Here is a 21,723-nt window from a genome sequence, read left to right as displayed (position 1 = left end):
AGAACGAACGATTCGGCTACGCAGATACGCCGGAACCACGACAAGCCGTCAAACCAGTGATGAGATCGAGATACAGCAGAACACACGGTACCGACACGGCTATGGATTTACACTTTTCCGTCGCCATCCCATCCTACGCAACGCCCCGATCCCATCCCATCCCATCCTACGCAAAGAGACTACGGAGCACTATTACAAAACAGCAAAGAAAACCTCCGCCCGTCCTTCGATCCACCCAGAACATACATCCATCCATCCAGAACGCCACACCAACCATCCCCAACATCCCACCTAAAAGAACCCATCACCAAAACCCCACGGGCGCTGTTGCTGCTGCTGCGCGCTGCTATCCTCAAAGTCGAACTGCAGGGCCTCATTCTCCAGGATGCGCATCAGCTCATCATGCTGCGCCTGCTGGTTCAGGACCTGTGTCGGTGTTTGTCCCATATAGTTGAGGTCCTGCTGTGGTTGTGACAGTGGTGGCGGCGGTGGCGGCGATGCAGTTATTGGAGGCCCGAAGCCCACGGGTGGCGGTGCGGTGGTCCCCCCATTGCTGGGTACGGGTACGTGCGGATCCCAAGCCTGGAGCCAGTCGGGGATGCCCTGGTTCTGCTGGGGATTTGAGGGTGCGAATGTGGTCAGGTAGTTGGGGTCGAAGATCATGCCCTGGAAATCGCGGTATGATGGCGGGGCGGGGGCGGTGGTGGTGGGTGGCAGGGGCATTCGTGATGGTACCGGCGCGGGAATTGCGGGGGGCGACATGGACGCTCTGGGCGGCGGAGACGTGGGTGCCCTAGATGGTGATGCCGAAAGCCGGAACGCGCTGCTTCGTGGTGCATCGAGGACGTTGCTGTCGTATACAGCGCCGAAAGCAGCTATTACCGGTACCGGATGCGGCGACGGAGTATCGGTCGATGAGCGGCCGTTATCCGAGCACGAATAGGGACTGGCCCGTTCGTGGCTGCTCTGCGGCGAGTATTGATCCCTACACCTTCGACTCGGAGGCGTGGTCGTCGAAACCGAGTCGTGGGTCGATGTAGGTGACCTTCGGAGGTCCGTCTCATAGTTCCTGAGGGCGGCTCCTGCCAGTCTCGCAAACAGATCGGCGGCGGCCTCGGCACCGGGCCAGAGTTCGGCCAACGCTAGGATGAGCTCGATCTGGCAACGAATGTGCCCTTCGACCTCGTGCTTCGGATGCATCCTACGAATTTCGGGGTTGTACAGGGTCCAGATGATCGTCAAGGTGACCATGTAGACTTGATGAAGAAATACCCAGGTGAGATCCACCGACTGACGCTCAAACATGGTTTTCTCCAGATGCACGTTCTCGACAGCGCAATCGTAGCACATCATGGTTGCCTCGAGTGATGGCTGCGGGATCTGGGGACTGGGTCGATACATGAAGATCAGAATATTGTAGTATCTGCCCCCCGGAAGGATTAGCAAGTATTCGGCAACGATACCACGGCAATTTTTTACCTGTGATGAAACCTAAAAGCACATCAGCACAACATCAACAGTAACAGTAGGTCACTCCAGACTCACCAAGTCTCACTCAGCCCGCTTCCCTCATCATCATGTGGACACGATGCCTTCCACTTGACACACTTGTCGTACATCTGCAGAAACCACGGGTCTTGATCCGTTTTTGGCGTCTCGGTCGGATTCTGGTACAGCGTTCGGCGGATCTCCGCCTGAAGCCTTCTCATCCTAAAGAAGTGCATAGAAATCAACTTCTTCGCGGAAGGGGGTGCCGGTAAGATACCGCCCGTAGTTATGAACGCGTCGTCCACTGGCTCGTAGAACTTGACGTCGACGTAGGCATCCGATGTCGCGAATGCCGAAGGTCGACCGAGCACATGGGACAAACCGTACCTGCCAGGTCGTTGGTGAGTGATAGACCCCCGGAAGACGGAAGAAAGGGAGCACCTACTCCATGGATGCCAGAGTCCAGAAAAGTCTCCTCCGCATATCCTTCGTGATCGGATCTAGTGGCTGTTCGCTCAGCATTATGGTCCTCTCCTGGTGGTAGCCCAGCTGAATGCATAACCGGACACAGAGACCGACGATATGATATGCCTACTCCCGCGCTTATCAGCCGTGATGACAACCTTGTTTTCTTCCGAGACGAGTAATACTCACAGCTATCCGCGTCGGCTTGACAAGGGCGTACTGCACCATGACCAGCAGGCACTGCAGAGTCGAATGATCCATCGGCTCCAATATCTGCTCTAAATGTTGCAGCCCGGACAAGAAATAGCCATCGGCAGCCACCGCATATTTGCTATGGTACTTCTGCAGACTGATCGCAAGGACCATCTTCAATTTGAAGTTCTTGAACGGGTCCTGAGATCCTTCGTATACGTCGGCAACCTCCTTCATGAACGTTGGTTCGTGCAGAACCGGCAGCATATAAAGAGCTTGAAATGCCCATGTTAGCAAAACGCATCAACACACTCGATTAAAGCCAGCTCGTCAAACCTTTCTTGCAGAAGAACGACACTAAAGTCTCGCCCAGTTGCCGCGGCGGCAGTTTCGCATCCGGCGTGGTGGTGGTAGTGGACCTCGAAGGCCCAGGGTTCGGTTCCGGCGATGCGTAGTGCATAGCATTCTTCCGATGGTGATAGGTCATGTCCCTGAACTCGCCAGGCTCCAGGTCCTTCTTCGCGGACTCCAAGACCAACCTAGTTACGGTAACGCCACTGGACGAGCCGACATACCGCGGCTCCTTGTAGTGATCGTAGCCATCAAACTTGACAGCGCCAATTCCGCGGACGAGTTCCTCATTATTCGGGACATCCGATTCCGCCAGGGCGGCCTCGCGCCTCGCAATTTCCTCTTCGAGGGCGCGCACTTTATTCTGCAAGTGGACGACGTAGGTGCGCGGGATCGTCTTCTGCTTCGTCGAATCGAAAAACTCGCAGTGAGTACCGCTGCGCTCGCACGGGCCACATTTCGGCAACCCCGCATCGCAACGCGTTTTCCTCTACACCACGCGCATCTCTAGCGTCAGTGATCGATCCATCCCGATGCTGCTGCTGCAAGCCAATAATTACGCGAACTGCGAAGGGGGCTCTCCTTACACTCCTGCACCGTGTACAAGCGGTCAATGTGTGGTATAACCGTGGAGCTCCCGATGTCCCGCTATCGCCATCACCGGGCTCGCTTGGACTCCTCTGATTCCGACCATTCTGGAGCCCTCCTCCTCCACCTCCCTCTCTTCCACCTCCACCTCCTCCATATCCACCACCACCACCGCCACCACCATTTTCTCCTCCTTCTCCTCCAGGGTGTTGAGCTGCGGTGTTTTTCGTGATCCCCATTGAGAATTCATGGATATCGTGATGTACCAAGGGAAAGAAAAGAAGAAAAAAGAAGAGATCGGGTCGTTATTCTGTGCACGCGCGCAAGAGCCGGCTGCTGTATGTAAGGTTCCAATTCCGTAGCCCTACGTGTCGTCCCTAGGCGGGCTAGCAGTGGAGCGGTTCGCACAGACGGACGGACGGACGAACGAACGGGGGAGGATCAGGTGGTCGAGTTGCTTGAGAATATATCGAACTACGAAAACGTGGAATATAAAGGCAGACGACGAGGTAAGGGCGATGCAGCAGCTTGCCTCATTACAGGTCGGTCGATCGAGTCAAGTCGACTGGGGGGTGGGTGGGGGGGAAAGGACAGAAGCCGCTAGCTGGTATGGTGGTAGGTATTGTATGTCGAATCTAGATGCGTGAGAGAAAAAGGAGATATCGCGTTTGATGTGCAAGAGAGTCTCGACGTCCTCGGTGTCAAGTGCGGCCGAATAACAATAACAACCAAAAGCCAATCGTCACGTTCGATATGCCGTCGACGGCCAGGCAGTTTTCCCGATCTCCAGCAACCCAGGTTTCTCGGGCCCTTCCCCCTCCCCCCCTTGTGTCTGTTGATTTCTTTGCACGTTTCCGTAAGACTGGGCCTTTTGTGGGTGTGTGTGTGTGTGTGGGTGTGAATGCGATGAGTGTGCGAGTTGCGAGTTACGAGTGGTGTGAGTGGGTGAGTGAGTGGTGTGTGTGTGCGTGTTGTTGTGGGTAGATGGACGGTGGGTAGCACAAGCTGCGCCGAGAGTTCAATTCGGATTGTCAGGTTGCGCAGGCAAAGGGTTCGATGTCCGCAGCGGAGGAGGAGGGGGGGCGGGAAACACCGCAATTCTTGTGCTGATGCTGTGGGCGGAGCGGGAGGAAAGGAGGGGTGCGGGAGTGCCTGAGGTAACTGGAGGAGTCGTGTGTACAGAGAGACTCCCGACGATGGCCGTGAGTGGTCGGTGAGCGGAAACAGCCAAAGCCTGATGTAAAGCGGCGTGGTCAGCGGGCAGATGCTAAGCCTTTAAGGCCGTTCACCTCGACGTGCAGGAATCGAGGGTGGAACTTGGATAGCTGTCACCAACGGCGTCCGTCGGATAGCGCTGGGATGGAGCGAAAGTGCAGGTACGATGGGAAGGACGGAGAGAGGGCAGTGGACTGTGAGTGGGTGGGTGTCAGTGGACGCCGTCCAGCACGTACCGTATGCGGTGGCCGGCGCGATGTGAGTAGCCGGCGTGGGAGATGAGCGGATGAGTGCAAGCTGAAGAACGGCGATGATACACGAGATGCGGACAGAGGTGAGTGGATGTGGATGTGGACGGGGGGAGAGAGAGCCCAAAGTTCGATACGGTGAGACAGAGCGTGGCGAGAACAAGCGCCGGCAGTCTCCGCCGCTCCGAGTTCCCAGCTCGCCTTCTCTCAGCACCACTCGACAGCTTGCATACAAACATACTCGGCCAAGTACTGGCCGGTGGGTCTTCTGGCACGACTTCCCGGCCAAGTCAAGTCAACTGCTTGCCGTGCTCCATCATCATCACCATAGCACGATAACTAGCGTCCGCCGGCTTCGCTCGTACAATCACGATGCACATGCCCAAGTGTGTACTAGCAGTGCCAATACGAACGAGGTCTTGTTTTTCCGCATTCGGGAGCTGCTCATGATGACTGGTTTCGCTCGGCATCCGTCGAAGTCGCCTAGGCGCATTTCGGGGGACGCACGAGTGCCTGCTACTAACTACTACTGGAGTGTAGCAGAGTAGGCCTTCCAGCGGGGTTACACAACCTTTCGTATGGATGTAGAGTGCTTTGTAGGTACAGGACGTTGACATGGCACGCTAGATATCGTTTGCCACGGTCTGCAGGAGTGTGCAGTGTGCAGTACGGCTGGAAATGGGATCGAGGTCAGCCCCCGACGGACGTAGGATGGAGATGCGGGAACGATGAGGCCAGCATGCAACTGATGTCCCGGCTGAGCGAAGGTCTTCAACTTACCTACTACTCTACCTACTCCACTCCTGTTCCTACTGCTGTAGAGTATGATATGGGTGCTCCGCTCCACTCTACTAGTAGGGCTCTGGCGATACTATCCATGAAACGCAGTCATGGGCAGTGGGGACAAACCAGTAGTCCGCGGCAAGCAGGCTGCACGGTGGATGTGTTGGGTACTTATGCATACCGACTCATGTACTGTACTGTGCCCGTCGGGTCTCCAGTTCCCCAGGAGAAGAAGTGATCACCACCGTGGGAAATTCGTCCCTCGGGAGTCGGTGCGTCCAGGTAGGTACTTCTATGTACTTACATAACTCTGATGCAAACGCACGGTAGACATGCCGTTGCATCCGTTGTGCACTTACATGAGCACCTTAGACTTACGCCGCGGCCGCCGGCAAAAAAAACGGCTTTGAGGCTTCGGAAGCGGAACGGCCTGCAGTAGCTACATACATACACTGGTGTCCGTTCAACGAGCTGAACCGCTCGAGCCTTGAGCCTTGACCCTGCCGCGGCTGTTGTGTTTGGATTTGGAACCGGCGCTCCCTCCAGAGACCACCCCCGTTACATGGAGGCATTTGCGGGGTAAGGGCGAAATGCCTAATGCGGAGACACTTCCGCGTTTCTGATGCGCGACATTTGTAGTCACTGGACGGGATATGTAGCTCACTGGCCCCGGCTGCGACTCGCGAGAGATGCGGTGGCTGTCGGCGTCGGCGTCGGCGCTGCTAGGTACATGTCTACATACTACATTTGCTTATTCGGTTGACTACTTGGTTAACCGTTAACCAATTACCCTCGATGCTTTACTACTGGATAATTAAACTACCCTCAACGGGTATTGTCTCGACGGATCCGAACCGGTACCTCGGATACCAGATACCGTGGTCATGTCATATACCACCAACTACTATGCCACCAACTATACCATAGGCACTCTATTAGTTATGTAAATACTCTAGATAGACAGAACAGATTGCTCCCCACAGCGGATGATTCGCGAATTGGGATCCCGCGAAGGCTCCCCCTTCCCCATAACGGCTGTGTGTACTGGTACCTAAGTACGGGGTGACATCCTACAGGGGCGGAGACTGGATAGAGGTCTCCGTCCTACATACATACGGTGCGGCGCGGCTTCCGTCCTACGTACTTGTGTACGAGTAGCTAGGTTCAAGGCCGTATGTAGTATGTGCATACCGTCTTGCTCGGAGAGGAAGAAGAAGAAGTGCCGACTACCTACTATTTTATTCCAGATATCTCGCATCACTGTCCGGACAAGGCAGGGGATCGATGAAGGCATGAGATGCGGCCGTCGGCCGGCAGAGGATTTGCATGCAGCCAGCCAGCAACGTTTCACAGTGCTCTGAAGGGTGACGGTGACTTGCCGCGGCGAGTGAGCCGTCGTGCATGCGTGCATATACACATGTCGCTTGACCGAGATTGTCCGGCTTTCTTCAAGGCATACCGGTATTCCGACCGTCCTATATCTATTCAAGTATCCAAGTATGCTACTTACTTGAGTACATACCAGATATCGGCGTTTGCAGACCCACCCACCCGCTCACGTTAACTGCACTTGTTGGCTTCCCAGCTGTCACTCCGTTCCAGCCTCGCTTATTAATTCCTCCTTCCCGGTTCATTGTCCTCCCGACCCCATCGCGATCCTCCTGCGGTTCGAAGGGGAAGGAACGAAGGAAGGAACGAAGGAGCGGCGGGGCGGATGATATCTCGGCAACTTATCTGGTGGGTATGCTGTGTGTTGGGAATGTAGGACATGGTCTAACTCTGTAGGTACTCCATCTATCCATCTGCTCTAGGATGTGCATTTCATTAACCAGCCGGGCCAACTAGCAGCGTACCTAATGAGCATGCAAGCAATTGTGGGGATGCACGGCGAGATTGAGCACCAGGTACCTAGGCAGATTACATACGCAGCCAGTTACGGTTCCACCTCCCCCCTCATCGTCCTCCAACGAACCTCCATCGCAGACGGCACAACGACGCGGTTCTCCGATCGAACGAAAGCCCCAGCTCATGTGCACAATACCGGAACCTCTCGCACACGGTACCTGCCGCAGTCGCCTACCGGTACTAGTATTCGTATTCAACTGACGACGGAGTCCGGACACGAGACGAGACGAATTCGCCCCCCACCCACGTTTGTCCATCGATACGATACGATATCCCATTTCGCCCCCTCCGATGGTCGACACCAGCGCCCCGCTCCTCCGAGTCAGCCGCCCCGTGAGCGCGTGCTCTCGCTGCCGCAGCGCAAAAGTGAAGGTACGCGCCATCTCCATCTCCAACTCCATCTCGGCCCCTCCGCCCGCGCATTGTCGCCGTCCCCTGCGCACGCGCTGACGACTTCGGCCTCCCAGTGCGACGGTAAACTTCCTGCGTGCACAGCGTGCGAACGGGCCGGCAAAGCCCACGAGTGCACCGGAGGCAGCGACCAGTTTGCGCGCGGGAAGGAGCGCAGGTAGCCCCTCCCCCCCCCCCCATCATGCATTCATTCGCGGAGGTCCGGAGCTGACGGTGAAGCGACACAGCTATGTCGCTTCCCTCGAATCAAAGCTCGAAAAGCTCGAGAAGCGCTTGTCCGCCCTCGATTCCTGCTGCGGCTCGGTTCAGCTCGATGAGCTGGATATGGCGAATGGGAACTCGACACCTGTCCTGACGGCTGCCGCCGCGGCGGATCCCCTCAGTAGTCCCCGTGCCACGAGGAGGAGGAAGTTGGAGGATGATAATGAGATCGAGGACTTGGTTGCGGATCTGGGATATATGTCCGGATGCCCGTTGTGCGCGCGTTGTGGTTGCCATCATGCTGACGGGGAACTATAGGGCCATCAATGCGGTAACTCGCGATTTCTACGGATTCGCCAACGACATCTCTTTCGGCCGTATCGCCTTGCGGGCCTCGTCCGTCTCGAGCATCCTGAACTCCAAACCCCGAGCCCGTCTCCCTCCCCGCCATACCGCCACGCGTCTCGTACAGCACTACTTCGATAAGATCTTCACCACTCTGCCATGTCTCAACGAGTCCAGCTTCTTCGGCGCCGTGGAATCCGTCTACCGTGACGAATCCGCGGCCTCGCCGTTCGACGTGTTCTGCGTTTACATGGTGCTGGCCGTGGGAACAATGTCGCTCTCCAAGTCGCAGGACTCCCCCGCCGCGCACAACGCCGCCTGCTTCGTCAAGGCTGCGCTCGAGCACACCGACACGGTCATCACACCCTCCGAACTGAAGGGCGTTCAAGCCACCCTCCTCCTCGTCCAATACGCGATGCTGGAGCCCAGCCACTTTAACGGCTGGTACCTGATCGGCGTGGCCTCGCGCATCATGATCGACATTGGCCTCCACCAGGAGCCCCTAAAGGTCTCGAAGCGCAGGCCCACGGAGATGGATCTACGGCGCCGCGTCTTCTACTGCGTCTACACCCTCGATCGCTCAATTTCGATGGTCCTCCAACGCCCCTTCACCTTCTCCGACGACTCGGTCCTCGTCAGTCTCCCGCGCGTCTCGGATGCGCCCCTCCGCAACACGCTGACGCCAATGGCGGCGGCCACGCACCTCTTTAAGCTCCGCATGCTCCAATCAGACTGGTACCAAGCTCTGCACCTCTCTGGGTCCTCTCCGCTCCCCAACCCCTCGGAATACATATCGCACCACACCTCGGCGCTCCAATCCTGGCGGGACCAAATCCCGCCCACCATGTCCCAATCCACGCGCGACTGGCTGTTGCTGGAGTGGCACTACCTAAACATCTACATCGCCGCGCCGTCTCCGCGGATCCCCTCCTCGTCGCCCAGATCCATGGCGCAGATCTACGCGCACAGCAGCGCGTACTCCGCCTTCTTCCGCGCGATCCTCTCGGACTCGCCCTCCAGCGGGTTCGTGTACACGTACCACGACGCGCTGCGCACGTACTTCGTCGGCTCGAACCTGCTGCACGCGCTGTACCGCGCCGAGGACACGCTGCTACCCGAGTCGCTGCCGGAGGGGGAGCTGGAACGCGCGATTGATGCCGTCGAGGGGATTTCCGACGTGCTTACCGGGATGATTGTTAGGTGGCCTGATGCGGAGGCGCTGAGGGATAAGTTTGCTGGCGAGGCGGGGTTTGTAATCGATAGGCTGAGGAGAAGGTGTGAGGTGGAAACGAGGAAGAGGAGGAGGTTTGAGTGGCTTGAACACGGGCAGGGACACGGGCAGGGCCAGGGACACGGGCAGGGACACGGACTGGGACACGGGCAGGGGCAACAGGGCCACGGACAACAGGGACAGGCGTTTGTGATGGGCGGACATGTGGCCACCGCGGATTTTGGGAATGTCGCTTTCTATCGGTACGCTTAGGGAGCTTAGGGAACATTGGGAGGGGGGAGGAGTTTTTGCTGCGGAGGCTTCCGTTTTTTGTTTCCTTCTCTTTTTGCTTTTATGTTTGGTTATCTATGGCTTTTTGGATGTACGATTGTGCGGATTTAAGGTTGGTTATCTAGGTGCTTGGCTATGATATCGGTAGGCGTCGTTCATGTAGGTAGCAAACGTCGTGTTATAACTTCTCGGTCTTTTCGGTCTTCTCCACAAAGAAGTATGTACCCTCGACCATGTTCTTCACCATACGGTAGCCTGCCCCGGTCACCACGCAACACAATAGGTATGAAGAATATTGGATCCCATTATCATAAGTACTTAGGTATATAAAAGTTCATCGCACCCCCTCACCTTCACCATCGCCATAATTATCATCCCCCAGTCATTCAATCATTCAGTCATTCAATCATTCAGTCATTCAATCAGCCAGCCAGTCATTCAATTAGTCAGTCAGTCAATCAATCAATAACAGTCAACAAAACAAATGCAACAGCAACCGCAACAGCAACAGCAACAGCATGAAATCCAGCCAGCCAGCCAGCCAGCAAGTCTCTCCAGCCTCCAGTCTCTCCAGTCTCTCCAGTCTCTCCCCCAAAGTTCAAACGCCAAATTAACTATGCACCAAACCGATGATCCACCTCCCGCATCACAATCACAAAATATCACGCTCACGCGCGCCGTTCCCATAGGTATAAAAGTAGTATGTATACATCGTCCCCCCTCCCCCCCACGGGCCACACACGAGTAGCATACGATATCATATAAGAAGCATAAGAAGCACAAGAAGTACAAAAAATGCAACGCAACGAGAACCGCCAACGAACCAACTCCCCAGGCAAATGAACTATCTGAAGTATCATATCTAAGTAAGGAAAACGCATACCGGTAGGTCTTATACCAGGTGATTACTACGCCATTCGCCCGCTCCCACTCCCGCTTCAAAGAACAAAAAGAAGAAATAGAAATAGAAAAGTCAGTCAGTAAACCGCTACGCCTTTTTTTTCGCCGTCCGTCACCGCCGTCATCCCTCCAGATCAAAGAAATCAAAGAAAGCAAAGAAAACCAGAAAAAAAACAGAAAAAAAAACAGAAAAAAAACCGTGAACCAGCAAAAACATCCGGTAACCAGAAAAACAAAACCGAAGCCAGAAGAAAAAACGCCAGTTTGTTATGTTCGGCCATGTGGCTGCCGCGAATTTTGGGAATGTCGCTTTCTATCGGTACGCTTAGGGAAGGTTTTGGGAGGGCCGGGGGACCGGGGGAGGGGGGGAGTTTTTTCTGCGGACGGAGGCTTCCGTTTTTTGTTTTTTGTTTTTTGCTTGCCTTTTCTGTTTGGTGAAGTAGGAAGGAATTGGCTTCTGGTATGGATTTTTTGAATGGAAGATTGTGCGGTTGTGCGGTTGTGCGGTTGTGCGGTTGTGCGGTTGTGCGGTTGTGCGGTTGTGCGGTTGTGCGGAATCTGGGGATTGAAGGTTGGTTACCAAGTACATACCGAACTATGGGCGTCGTTCATGAAGCAAACCGCCGTGTTCTGACTTCTTGGTCTTCTTCATAGAGACGTATGTACCCTCGACCATGAGGTTCTTCACCATATGGTAGTCATTGTGGCTTCACTTCACTTTACTTCACTTCAATTGGTTTCACAGTCACTTCACTTCACTTCACTTCACATCATCTCACTGCCTCAGTCACCACGCACACAATCGGTCCTAAGTATTGAGAATATCGGATCCCATGATCATAGGATATAGGTATGTAGGTATACAAAAGTCCACCACGGCCCGCACCATCGACATGACCATGGCCATTATGATTATCCTCCAGTCAGTCAATAACAGTCAATAACAAACGACTACCACACCGACGATCCCCCCGTCACAATCACAGAATCTCACGCTCACCGGAGTGGTTACGATAGTAGTATCCATACATCGTCTCTCCCTTCCCCCCTCCCCCACGGGCCACACACAACTAACATACGGTATAAGAAGCATACGGAAACGCAACGCAACGAGAAACGCACCGCCAACTCGCCAACTCCCCAAGCGAATGAAGTATCTGAAGTATCATATCTAAGTAAGGAAAACGCATACCAGGTCAGGTCATTACTACGCCATTCCCCCGCTCCCGCTCCCGCTTCAAAGAACAAGAAGAAATAGAAAGTCTCAAGAATCCGCTACGCCTTTTTTTTCCGCCGTCTGTCATCCCTCCAGAATCCATATCAAAGAGAAAACCAGGAAAACCAGAGAACCAGAAAAACAGAGCAAAAAACCAGAAAATTAGCAAAAAAACCGAAGCCACAAGAAAAAAGACAGTTTGTCATGGGCGGCCATGTGGCCACCGCGGATTTTGTGAATGTCGCTTTTTGTCGGTACGCTTAGGGAGCTTAGGGAACATTGGGAGGGAGGGGGGAGTTTTTGCTGCGGACGGAGGCTTCCGTTTTTTGTTTCCTTTCGTTTTTGCTTTTATGTTTGGTTATCTATGGCTTTTTGAATGTACGATTGTGCGGATTCATGGTTGGTCACCAAGTACATACCGAACTATGGGCGTCGTTCATGTAGCCAGACCATCGTGTTCTCAGTCTTGACCATGTTATTCTTCAGCATACGGTAGCAGCGTGGCTTCACTTCCCATCACTTCACTTCACATCATTCCACTGCCTCAATCACCATACACACAAGAGGTATGAAGAATATCAGATCACATTATCATAGGTACTTGGGTATATAAAAGTCCATCACGCCCCCCTCACCATCGCCATCACCATCACCATGGCCATAATTATCACCCTCCAGTCTTTCAGTCAGTCAATAACAAACGGACCTAAACGCCATAACTACCCAACCGATGATCCACCCATGCATCACAATCACGAAATCCCACGCCCTCTGGAGTAGGTAGTTAGGTACAATAGTAGTATCCATACATCTTCCCCCCTTCCCCCCACGGCGACACACAAGTATCATACGATACCATATAAGAGTATAAGCAGCATAAGAAGCATGAGGCAAGGCAAGAACGAGAACCGCCAACTCGCCAACACCACAAAGCAAATGAGTATATGGAAAAGTCATACCACTACCAGGTCATTACTACGCCATTCGCCCGCTCCCGCCCCGCTTTAAAGAACAAGAAATAGAAAAGTCAGTCAAGTCAAGAATCCGCTACGCCTTTTTTCGCCGTCATCCGTCGTCATCCCTCAAGCTCAAAGAAAAAAGAAGAAAACCAGAAAACAGAAGCCAGAAGAAAACAGAACACAATTGCGCAGTAATCGTAGTAGTAGTAAAAAGACAAGAACCCCTCTCCTCCTTCATCCCCAAGGCCGGCCCCAATTCCCCTCCGCATCATTAACCACCCCTTGTTCCTCCAATTTTCCCCTCTTCCACGGCGGCTCAAGCAAGCAAGCAAACAAGCAAGCAAACAATCGACATCGACAGTCAGACGTAGACAAACATGCAAACATGCAAAAAACAAAACAAAACAAAGGAGTGACCGAAACAGAAACAAAACAAAACAGAATGATCCAAAATCAAGGGAGTGTACTGGTGGTGCTGGTGCTGGTGCTGGTATTCGCCGGCCACCGGCCACCGGAGATGCAGGAAATCGTAAGGAGTGACGTGAGACATTATCGTGTAAAAATTATTCGGACCGTATCGTACCGTAGAAGGAGTGGACTGCTCGCTGCAGAAGGGATGTCGAACGCCAATGATCGTTGAAAGCAGAAGAAGCCGTGGAATTGCTGAAGTGAATGAGTAGGTAGAAAAGAAGGGAAGGAGAAAAAACAAAGGACAGCCCAAACAGGGAGAAAGAAAGAAGAAGTATCTGCCGTAATTCGAAACAAACGAGAATGGGTGCTGATCGATGTCTGCGAGTGACCGACCGGGCTGTAGGACCAGGTCTAGTCGAGGCTGCGGCCCCAACGTTCGGCAAACGCCTGCTGCTCACGCTGACGAGCCATCAACATCTTGGCAATAGCTGCACCGGTAGCAACACCCTTCTTGGGACGAGCCGCGATAGCCGCTGCCTCGGCTTCCTTGACAGAAGCTGCACGGAGTGCGTCCGCCTCGGGTCCACCCTTCTCGAGAATCAACTTCTTCTTGAGTTCGGCCAGATTTCCGCAGACACCGCCATCATCCCAATGCTGGTTCATCTGACAAGCGCAACGCCTACAGAAAAGCACATGACACGTGGGGAAGATGCAGGCGTAGGCACTGGTTCCCAATAGCGACATGCCGCAACCAGAACAGTCGACGGGCGTGACGACCAGAGGCCTTTTCTCCTTCACGGGCTTGGCTTTCGGTTTCCAATCGGCAGGCCTCGGTACCAACATGATGGGGCCACGCATAGGCCTGGCCATGGGGGTGCTCCTCTGCGCGAGAGCCTTGACAGGTTTCTTCTCCTTGCTCTTCAAGTCCTGCATGTCGTCACCCTGCAAAGTAGTAGCGGCGGACTGCTGCGAAGAGCCACAGCGGTTGGTTGGGATTCCCTCCGTGGAAGGCTCGCCACGCGGCTTCGCCTTCTCAACCAAAACATTTCCCACGCTCTCCTTATCGGACGGGCCACTCGTGGTCTTATTCACGATGGTGGCGATCTCCGTAGAAGCCGAAGTAGACAACGGCATGTCGGGAGTCGACAGATGAAATTCAGTGAGGGCGCTACCGCAGGACTCTAACAGCGACTCTGACGGCGATTCAGCCGGTACATCCATCGAGCTCCTCTTCTGGTTCTTCAAGTCTGCATTCTCAGGCGTCTCTTCCTGGCCCTTGGGGCTCCACGACGAATTGTTCCTATGCGTCTTCTTCGTGCTCCGCTTGCGGCGGATGCCCTCGTAGGTGTCCAAATCGAGATGATCCCACTCGTCCGGCGGGTGCGGAATGACCTTGAACCTCTCGGATATAGGGACCCTAGGATCGGGTACCCACGTTGACTGAAACCGACGACAATTGTGCTTCAGCGATATATAGGCCGGCATCATGAAGTTGAAGTTGAATCTCGTTGGCATGTATGATACGACCGGTGTATCCTTGCTGACGGGAAAGGTTGTTGTCGAGTGATTGACAGGGTCACCGGATATTACTTGGAGTAATACGACGGAGTAGTCGGCTGCGTAGAAGAGCTTGAGAGTCGTTGTCGGGTCGAAATCAACCTTTTGGGTGTGAAAGGGTGGGTCGAGGGGGTAGCGGGAGGGAGGCGGAGAGTCAGGTAAAGATGAAAATGGAAGCGAATGTAAAGGTGTAGAAGGAGGAAGCGAATTAGATGAAGAAGTAGAGGCTGGAAATGCCTTTGGCGGAGAAGGCGAAGGAGTGAGGGAATGAAGGGACGAAGAGAAGGGGAAAGAGGAAGAAGGAGGCGGAGGATGGGGTTGAGAGACGGTGGATGTTGAGACAGAGAAGGGAGGCGATCGGCGAGGACGGTGGCACTTTGTATTGTGGTGGTGCCTAGTGTGGATCTTCCTTTCTCTGTTTGACCTTTCTAAAGGGTCTTGTGTTGTTTTGGTGGATGTCGGTGAAGCCGAATACGAAGCCGATGACGTTGTCGGTGATGCTGAATCCGATCTCGGGCACAGCTGGCTGTGACGTAGCCGAGCCGGTGCGGCCGGCTTGCCATTCGAGATATCAGGTTTCGCCGTCATCGCTGGTGAAGCCGATGCCGAAAATAGGGTTGTCATCGTGGTCTCCGTAGCTGTTCTATCACCACCACCATCGCGAGTGTTTGTTTTGAAATCGGAAAAACTAATGCTTGTACTCTGCTTGCAAAACACAAAACTCATTTTCATGAGTTTCGGTGAGAGGATCTGCTCGCTTAGAACCATATTTATTCTTTTTAATTGTTCGTGGTGTTCGATTGGCTGAGTGATTGGTTGAGTGAGTCGATGTGTGATAGCCGGGCTGAGATGGGCTGAAGTCGGTGAGAGCTCGCAAAGTGCGTCAGTGGGCGTCGCAGAGCGAGTCGGTGGGTGAAGCAGAGCGAGTTGGTGAGCGGGCACGCAGCAAAGAGCAAGCAGAAGATAGCAAAGCAGTGGGAATCGAGGGGAACGGCAAAATCAAGAGGACGTGGGGCCACAAGCCTGCTACCTATATACTCACCATCGGGACTCGAAGTCTAGACTTTGAAGCTGCCATCGCTGCGACGTCATCAAACTCATCATCTGCTGTTCCTATTTTTACCTTGTTTGTCCGTGCCAACATCGGACGGGACGGCAAAGCTCAAGGTCTCGATGGGTTCATCCGAAATCACTCGCGAAGTCTGTCGGCTCCGAGTGACTCAAAGGGTGGGCCCAACGTCATGACCACGGGTGGGGGCCGTACAGGTGCCAAAGTTACTCAAGCTCTCGGTAAATCTTGATGGGAGATCTGATGTCATTCCCGCTTCTGTGTTACACTTGCTTAGTTCTAGTTCTTCCATCTCCACATACCTGCACTGCCGTGCCAAAGTCTCGCATTTTTCACCGAAGTGGACCCTGTCCGCAAACGCCCTGCATCAACATCAGATGTTATCCTTCCATTTGCTACAGTCTAGTCCTTGAGCTTATTTTCTTTGATCGCAGAGAGCCCTTCCGAGGTCACAACACCGTCACGCATCTCAAAGTTCTTTTGCGAGTGAGTGATTTCGTCCCATGTCACAGTCCGCCCAAACTTTGAAGAACAGGCCTGTCATGATCTAATCCACCGTTCTCCTACTTCTAGGCGAGCCTCCTCTACTTCTACGACGAGTATGGGGAACGGTTGACCTCATTTCGCAGTGTTGGAAGGGACGCCGGTCCAGATGCACAAGTGCTGCTGTATGGGCACATTCCCATGCAGTTCCGTATCACCTAGTCTCAAAGTTTTCGAATCATCACTACCTATTAGAGTTCTCATTACGCTGAGCTGTGAGCCGGGAGCACATAAGCTTTAGACGACAGTCATGAAGCGTTATGCCCTTTGGCTCTCAGGTGTCCACGGTGCCCTCGGTAGCCGGGCTGCGGGGTGGCTTCGTTATGGGCGACATGTCGGCCTTGAGAGGCCCGCAACCCCTTTGTACCATCCGGATTCCACTACGAAGACGGGGAATTCAGGACTCTGAGCAGCTACATGCCTGCGGTTGAATTAGGTATCCATCTAATCATCATCTCAAATCGAATAGCCGAGTTCCATTAGATCATGGGCGATTCGGCGAAGCGGAAATGCAGGCAACTGTAGATACCTACAGCTCGTATCCAATCAGACGTAGCGTCCCTTGAGCCGCCGTGTAACTAACCACTTGGCTGCTAGACCGCTGGACGCGTGAGAATCACAACAACTGCATACAGTCCCATAAACACCACCGACCGACTTAAACCATCTGCGAGTCCGCCATGTGGTTTACACTCATCATCATCTATCTCGTTGAATCCGTACGCGCCGGTGACAGTGCGGCTGACGACGGGGACGAATTCTCCAACAGTGCGGGGCCCATCTGGTAATCTTTATGGCACTTTACTCACTCCACGTTAGATCTTGTCACGGATCTCGGTACACATCTACAGCCTTCCTTAGAGTTGCCTCCCTGATGCTCACCGTTCCCAGCGCCCCTACTGGCCTTATTCGGAGAGCATGTCGCCAAACAATATTGTTGGAACCCCCGTGATGATGATAGTTACTGGTTCTCCGGCTGACCTTACGCTAAAGTGAGCCAGGTTCGGCCCGGAAAATCATGACCAGCCTATGTCTAGCGACCCCGATCTAATAATTGCTGCGTGGATTCAGAGCATGCACTGGCTCGATAATGTCATATTCGCCTGCGCGCCGCTAGGGATAGTTACTGCACTCACGGCAGCGAGTGAATAGTCCTTCCTGGGGAATGGTCGTGTCAAGTTGCGGGCTGAGTCATGTGTGGTTATAGTCAGAGTCGGTGGGAGTGGTACATTGAAGGCAATCATCGGAAGGGCAAGGGAGCCCCGCGCAGAAGCAGAAATCGAGCTGATGAGGTTGATCGCTCCTCAATCCTTTGCTAAAGTCGAACTGAGCTGATAATTGGAATTCGTGCAGCTCCACCTCTCATGATGTGTGAGTGAATTGCACCGTCGAACTTTATCGTTCCGTGCTGACCATGCAGGTGTGAACTTTGGAATGGAATATCGTTGGTCCGCGTGGCAGGCTCGCCAGATGTACTTGAGATCGCATATGACGAGGCAGGAATAAACATCAAATTCATCGTTCAGCTTCACGATACTGACAGAACTAGGATGGAAATGTCTACTCAAGCAAGGATTTCTTGGATCAGTGAGTCTCACCTTCGTGCCTGATGCAAGGAAGGTCCTGCTAACGGGCAAGTGTTCAGAGCGGGAACACACGCAGGCGGCGATACCGGTGAATCGGAAGCCCTGGTGGGTACGGGCGGGCTCCGAGCACCAAACATCTCTTTGAACACTCGTGGCTACCTCTGGAGATCTCCTGGGGAATTATGGATGTGTGCGACGGTAGGACTGATCTTGCAAATCGGAGTGGTGGCCATACACGCGGCTTTGACGTATGTCATGCGCAAAGGGAAAGGCGACGGGAAAGTCATCGGCTATTCATTCCCCGTTACCGCACTTGGGACGTTGCTGCTCTGCTTGGGCATGTACATCTGTGCCTCGGTCGTTGACGGCAGCACGGTGGAGACAACCAGGGCCTTGCAAACAGCGAATGGGCCGCTGCAGATTGTGTGGATCCAAAGGGGAGGCCAAATCGTCAGCGATCAGCAGTTTCATTCCTACGCAATATACGCGCCTCGCGGAAGAAACATAATATACTCATCTTATCCCACGGTAGAACGATCGAGGCTCGAGTTCTGGACCCTAGTTGGAGTGGTCGTCACCCTTCCTGGTCAGCCAATATATCCAAGCTTCGTTGGTACTCGCATTGTGGAATACTAACCACTCGAGTTAGGCTTCATCCTGCAGTTTGTTGGGTGAGCAATCAATTCCCTGCGATTTTACTAAGCTGCTTTTCTGATGGTCCATTGAAGGCTGCGTGCGTCTCACTTCTCGGTCACCATCGCTCAGTTGGGTGCAATAGTTATCATGGCTATGCTTCGTGTGTTTATTCGCAGAGACCTTATGCAGGGCCCTCAATTGGTTCAACCGACACAAGAAATCTCCACGGAATCGTCTTCGGTTAAAGAGTTGCGAGAAGGCTACGAGTTGGAATGCCTAGCGAAGGACATCGCAAAAGCCTCAACGTGGAGGGTCGATACTTTACAACCGCCTCGGATCGATCACGAGTCCCGTCAGCCTTTCGCCGCCAAGGCATTGGACGTCAGAACCCGACTGTCCCAGCTATCTGGCTCGCAGTGGCAGACGGATATCTATCGTACCGCAATTGCTCTCGAGCAGACAATGGAAACGGTAGCGGGGTATCTATGGTCCTCAAAGGGGAAGATGCTGGTGCGGCAAGAAGTGAAGGATATGCCTCGGTTGAGCTTCGATTTCCGAGTAATCACGGATTCCACGGGTTTTACGCAGGAGAGTGGGGTTGTGACGCTCACCATGGAACGGCATCTGGAAGAAGGACAGTGGAGCCCATGGAAGGTCGACGGAGAGCGCTTGCGGGCTATGCTGTTTTTGTGGGTTTGTCAGCTCAGCGAAGACAAACTACCAAACTTGGGCAATAATCTGTGGCTTCTTGGACCCGCCGATGATCATACACTTGCCGAAATAATTTCGAATTGGTGGATATTGAAACAGTCCGACGATGTTTTAGTCAGCAGATCTCCAACAGCCGACTCAATGCCTGGCGTTGAAGAGGGAAGGGTTCTGGATCACTTTGCACACGATCGCAAGGGTCGGTTTCCTAGGCGCGGCGTTTTCACAACAACCACCCTGGATGGTATGTGTGCGCAGTTCATTTTTTCGGAGGTCTTTCACAGCATGGCAAGACAAATTGCTCCCCTCGACGGCACAGTTGAGGTTAGATCGTCTCCGACGCGCTCAGTGTTCGTCATCCACGAGGATGTTAAGGAACTCATGGAGGTCCTAAACATTGAACCAATCGCCTCGATGAGTCAGTACGATGTGGGCAGGATTTTCATCTCTGGCTTGTTGTCTGCAAACGTTCTACCATGGTTCAAAGTTTTGGAAGAGGATAATCTCGGCGAGATCGTAACCGCGGCCACGGTATGCGAGTTGGACGAGCAGGCAAAGATTTGCAGCTGGCTTGTCTACATGTGTGGTTTGAGGGTCAAGGAATCGGTTGGAATGGGGAACTTCAGCCATGCCGGGAACGTGTATTCCACAGCTATAACAGCCTTCGACAGATTCAAGACCCTTACCCCTCAACAGTCCGCTATGGGATCTGCGCTTGATGATCTGCTGGAGCAAAGGAATGAGATTGCCGAACAGACGATGACGAGCAAGTTTCGTCAAATTCCCACCACTACCACTACTATCCCCTCGACCACCGAGCCGGATAACCTTCCTCTTCACTACGAAATCCGACGTGGTAATGCATTAGGCGTCTTAAGCCACTTGTGCAACTCTCTATCCGACGACGTCGAAATCACCGATTCACACATTATGACACCTTTGAGCTTTGCAGCACTCCATGGGTTCGAGGCCGCGGTCGCATTGTTGTTGCTCTTTGGTGCCGATGGGCTCGAGGCGTTGAGGTTTGTGGTAAAGATGGGACATGACAACGCAATTCCGTTCCTCCTTAAAAACGGAATAGATCCGAATTCCAGCGACAAATCGGGTAGCACAGCACTCCATACTGCCGTACTTCACAACAGATTGTCGACCTTACAAGTACTACTTGACAACGGCGGTGATCCGGAGGTGACGATGCGAAGCTACCGACTGATTCATTACACTATTGCCGAAGGAAACGAAGCCGCACTAAGTCTCTTGCTGAAACATGGTGTGGACACGGAAGCATTGAGTTCTGGCGATCCCAGTGCGACACCATTCCTGATTGCTTGTAGCATGAACCGACCCTCAATTCTTGAAATACTACGGCAATACGGCGTCAACACCAACGCATCCGACACATATGGACAGACAGGCCTCCACGTGGCTTGCGGGATGAGCCACGAGGAAACCGTCCGCTATCTTCTCAAGAGCAACCTTATCGATATAGACATTGCCGATCTTCCGAGGAAGTTTACGGCACTGCATGTGGCGTGCGAGCAGACTGGGGATGTAGCCAGCGATATTTGCGAGATGCTCCTCAAATTCGGCGCCCAACAACTCCACGGCGGTCGTGGTGAAACACCATTGCACATTGCATGCGCCCAAGGCAACATCAAGATTGTCCGGCTTCTGCTCGAATACAATGCGGATTTGGAGTCGCTTATGGTTTCCGGAGAAACGCCCTTGCACCTAGCGACCCAGGAGGGTCATCGGGCAATCGTGCAGCTGCTTTTCGAAAAGGGCGTCAATAAGAAGGCGAAAGATAAATATTCCCGGGTTCCAGCTTTTTATGCCCTCGCTCACCCCGATATTTTGTCACTTTTTGAGGCGAACAGTTTCGGCAACGGGAACTCTGTTCTTCCAGAGGACAACGAAGGCTCGTCTTCGGGTAATTCCTCTCGGGGCGGGTGCATGTAGCAGTGGATTTTCTTTAGAAGTGTGCGGAGTTAAGTTCCTTTGGTGTGCATACCTCATACTGGTGTTAGTGGCTTCATCTTGCTCATGTGTATGTACCTATTTGCAGCACAGAAACGTTCAGGCTCAAGGTATTTATGGTTGGAAGGCTTGGTGTTTAAGTGGAAGGGAGCTAGAATACACAATAGTAGTAACATAGGATGTAGTAATGTTGTGTCTGAAGAAAATGCCCAAGAGTCCCAAGGAACCGCGGTTTGTCACTCTTCTCATAGCAGCGATCCTCGAAATACCAGTAGGTAGGTTCATCATTTCTATTTATCCTGCCTTCATTACTACTGTTACATTCGAAAGCTTTTCGCCATCTTAGCTAATTAGAGGTTGGAGTTTTTGGAGCGATGCTTGGGAGTAGGTAGCAAGTTACCCATGGACTTACCATGGTGAACAAGATCCTTGACTTGCGCGTGGTCACGTGTATCAGAGGAACCTGTG

General features: G+C 53.3%; 4 protein-coding genes across 4 annotated transcripts; 2 read left to right on the top strand and 2 right to left on the bottom strand.

Moving 5' to 3' along the window:
* Positions 1-291: 291 nt before the first annotated feature.
* On the bottom strand, positions 292-3,334 carry BZA05DRAFT_445098 (fungal-specific transcription factor domain-containing protein; the record flags this gene model as incomplete). The annotated part of the gene is made up of 7 exons (XM_051486970.1): positions 292-1,423; positions 1,480-1,491; positions 1,546-1,875; positions 1,934-2,079; positions 2,143-2,420; positions 2,482-2,986; positions 3,188-3,334. 7 exons carry the CDS (start codon positions 3,332-3,334, stop codon positions 292-294), a joined length of 2,550 nt encoding a protein of 849 aa, XP_051339444.1.
* A 3,812-nt stretch (positions 3,335-7,146) lies between these two features.
* On the top strand, positions 7,147-9,890 carry BZA05DRAFT_47327 (fungal-specific transcription factor domain-containing protein). Its single transcript, XM_051488059.1, has 4 exons — positions 7,147-7,607; positions 7,703-7,803; positions 7,874-8,107; positions 8,166-9,890. Exons 1-4 carry the CDS (start codon positions 7,527-7,529, stop codon positions 9,673-9,675), a joined length of 1,926 nt encoding a protein of 641 aa, XP_051339443.1. The 5' UTR covers positions 7,147-7,526; the 3' UTR covers positions 9,676-9,890.
* A 3,700-nt stretch (positions 9,891-13,590) lies between these two features.
* BZA05DRAFT_418815 (uncharacterized protein) lies at positions 13,591-14,694 on the bottom strand (the record flags this gene model as incomplete). Its single annotated transcript, XM_051485545.1, has 1 exon — positions 13,591-14,694. One exon carries the CDS (start codon positions 14,692-14,694, stop codon positions 13,591-13,593), a length of 1,104 nt encoding a protein of 367 aa, XP_051339442.1.
* A 1,906-nt stretch (positions 14,695-16,600) lies between these two features.
* BZA05DRAFT_47310 (uncharacterized protein) lies at positions 16,601-21,509 on the top strand. Its single transcript, XM_051488047.1, has 15 exons — positions 16,601-16,784; positions 16,946-17,116; positions 17,168-17,185; positions 17,240-17,284; positions 17,342-17,349; positions 17,420-17,492; positions 17,556-17,640; positions 17,702-17,719; positions 17,769-17,844; positions 17,898-17,935; positions 17,994-18,520; positions 18,584-18,605; positions 18,663-21,279; positions 21,344-21,365; positions 21,441-21,509. Exons 2-13 carry the CDS (start codon positions 17,029-17,031, stop codon positions 21,235-21,237), a joined length of 3,573 nt encoding a protein of 1,190 aa, XP_051339441.1. The 5' UTR covers positions 16,601-16,784; positions 16,946-17,028; the 3' UTR covers positions 21,238-21,279; positions 21,344-21,365; positions 21,441-21,509.
* Positions 21,510-21,723: the final 214 nt, after the last annotated feature.

This window comes from Tricharina praecox (assembly GCF_024521635.1).
Source record: "Tricharina praecox strain CBS 144465 chromosome Unknown BZA05scaffold_12, whole genome shotgun sequence".
Classification (NCBI taxonomy): Eukaryota; Fungi; Ascomycota; class Pezizomycetes; order Pezizales; family Pyronemataceae; genus Tricharina; species Tricharina praecox.
This window is presented reverse-complemented; position numbering and strand designations above follow the sequence as displayed.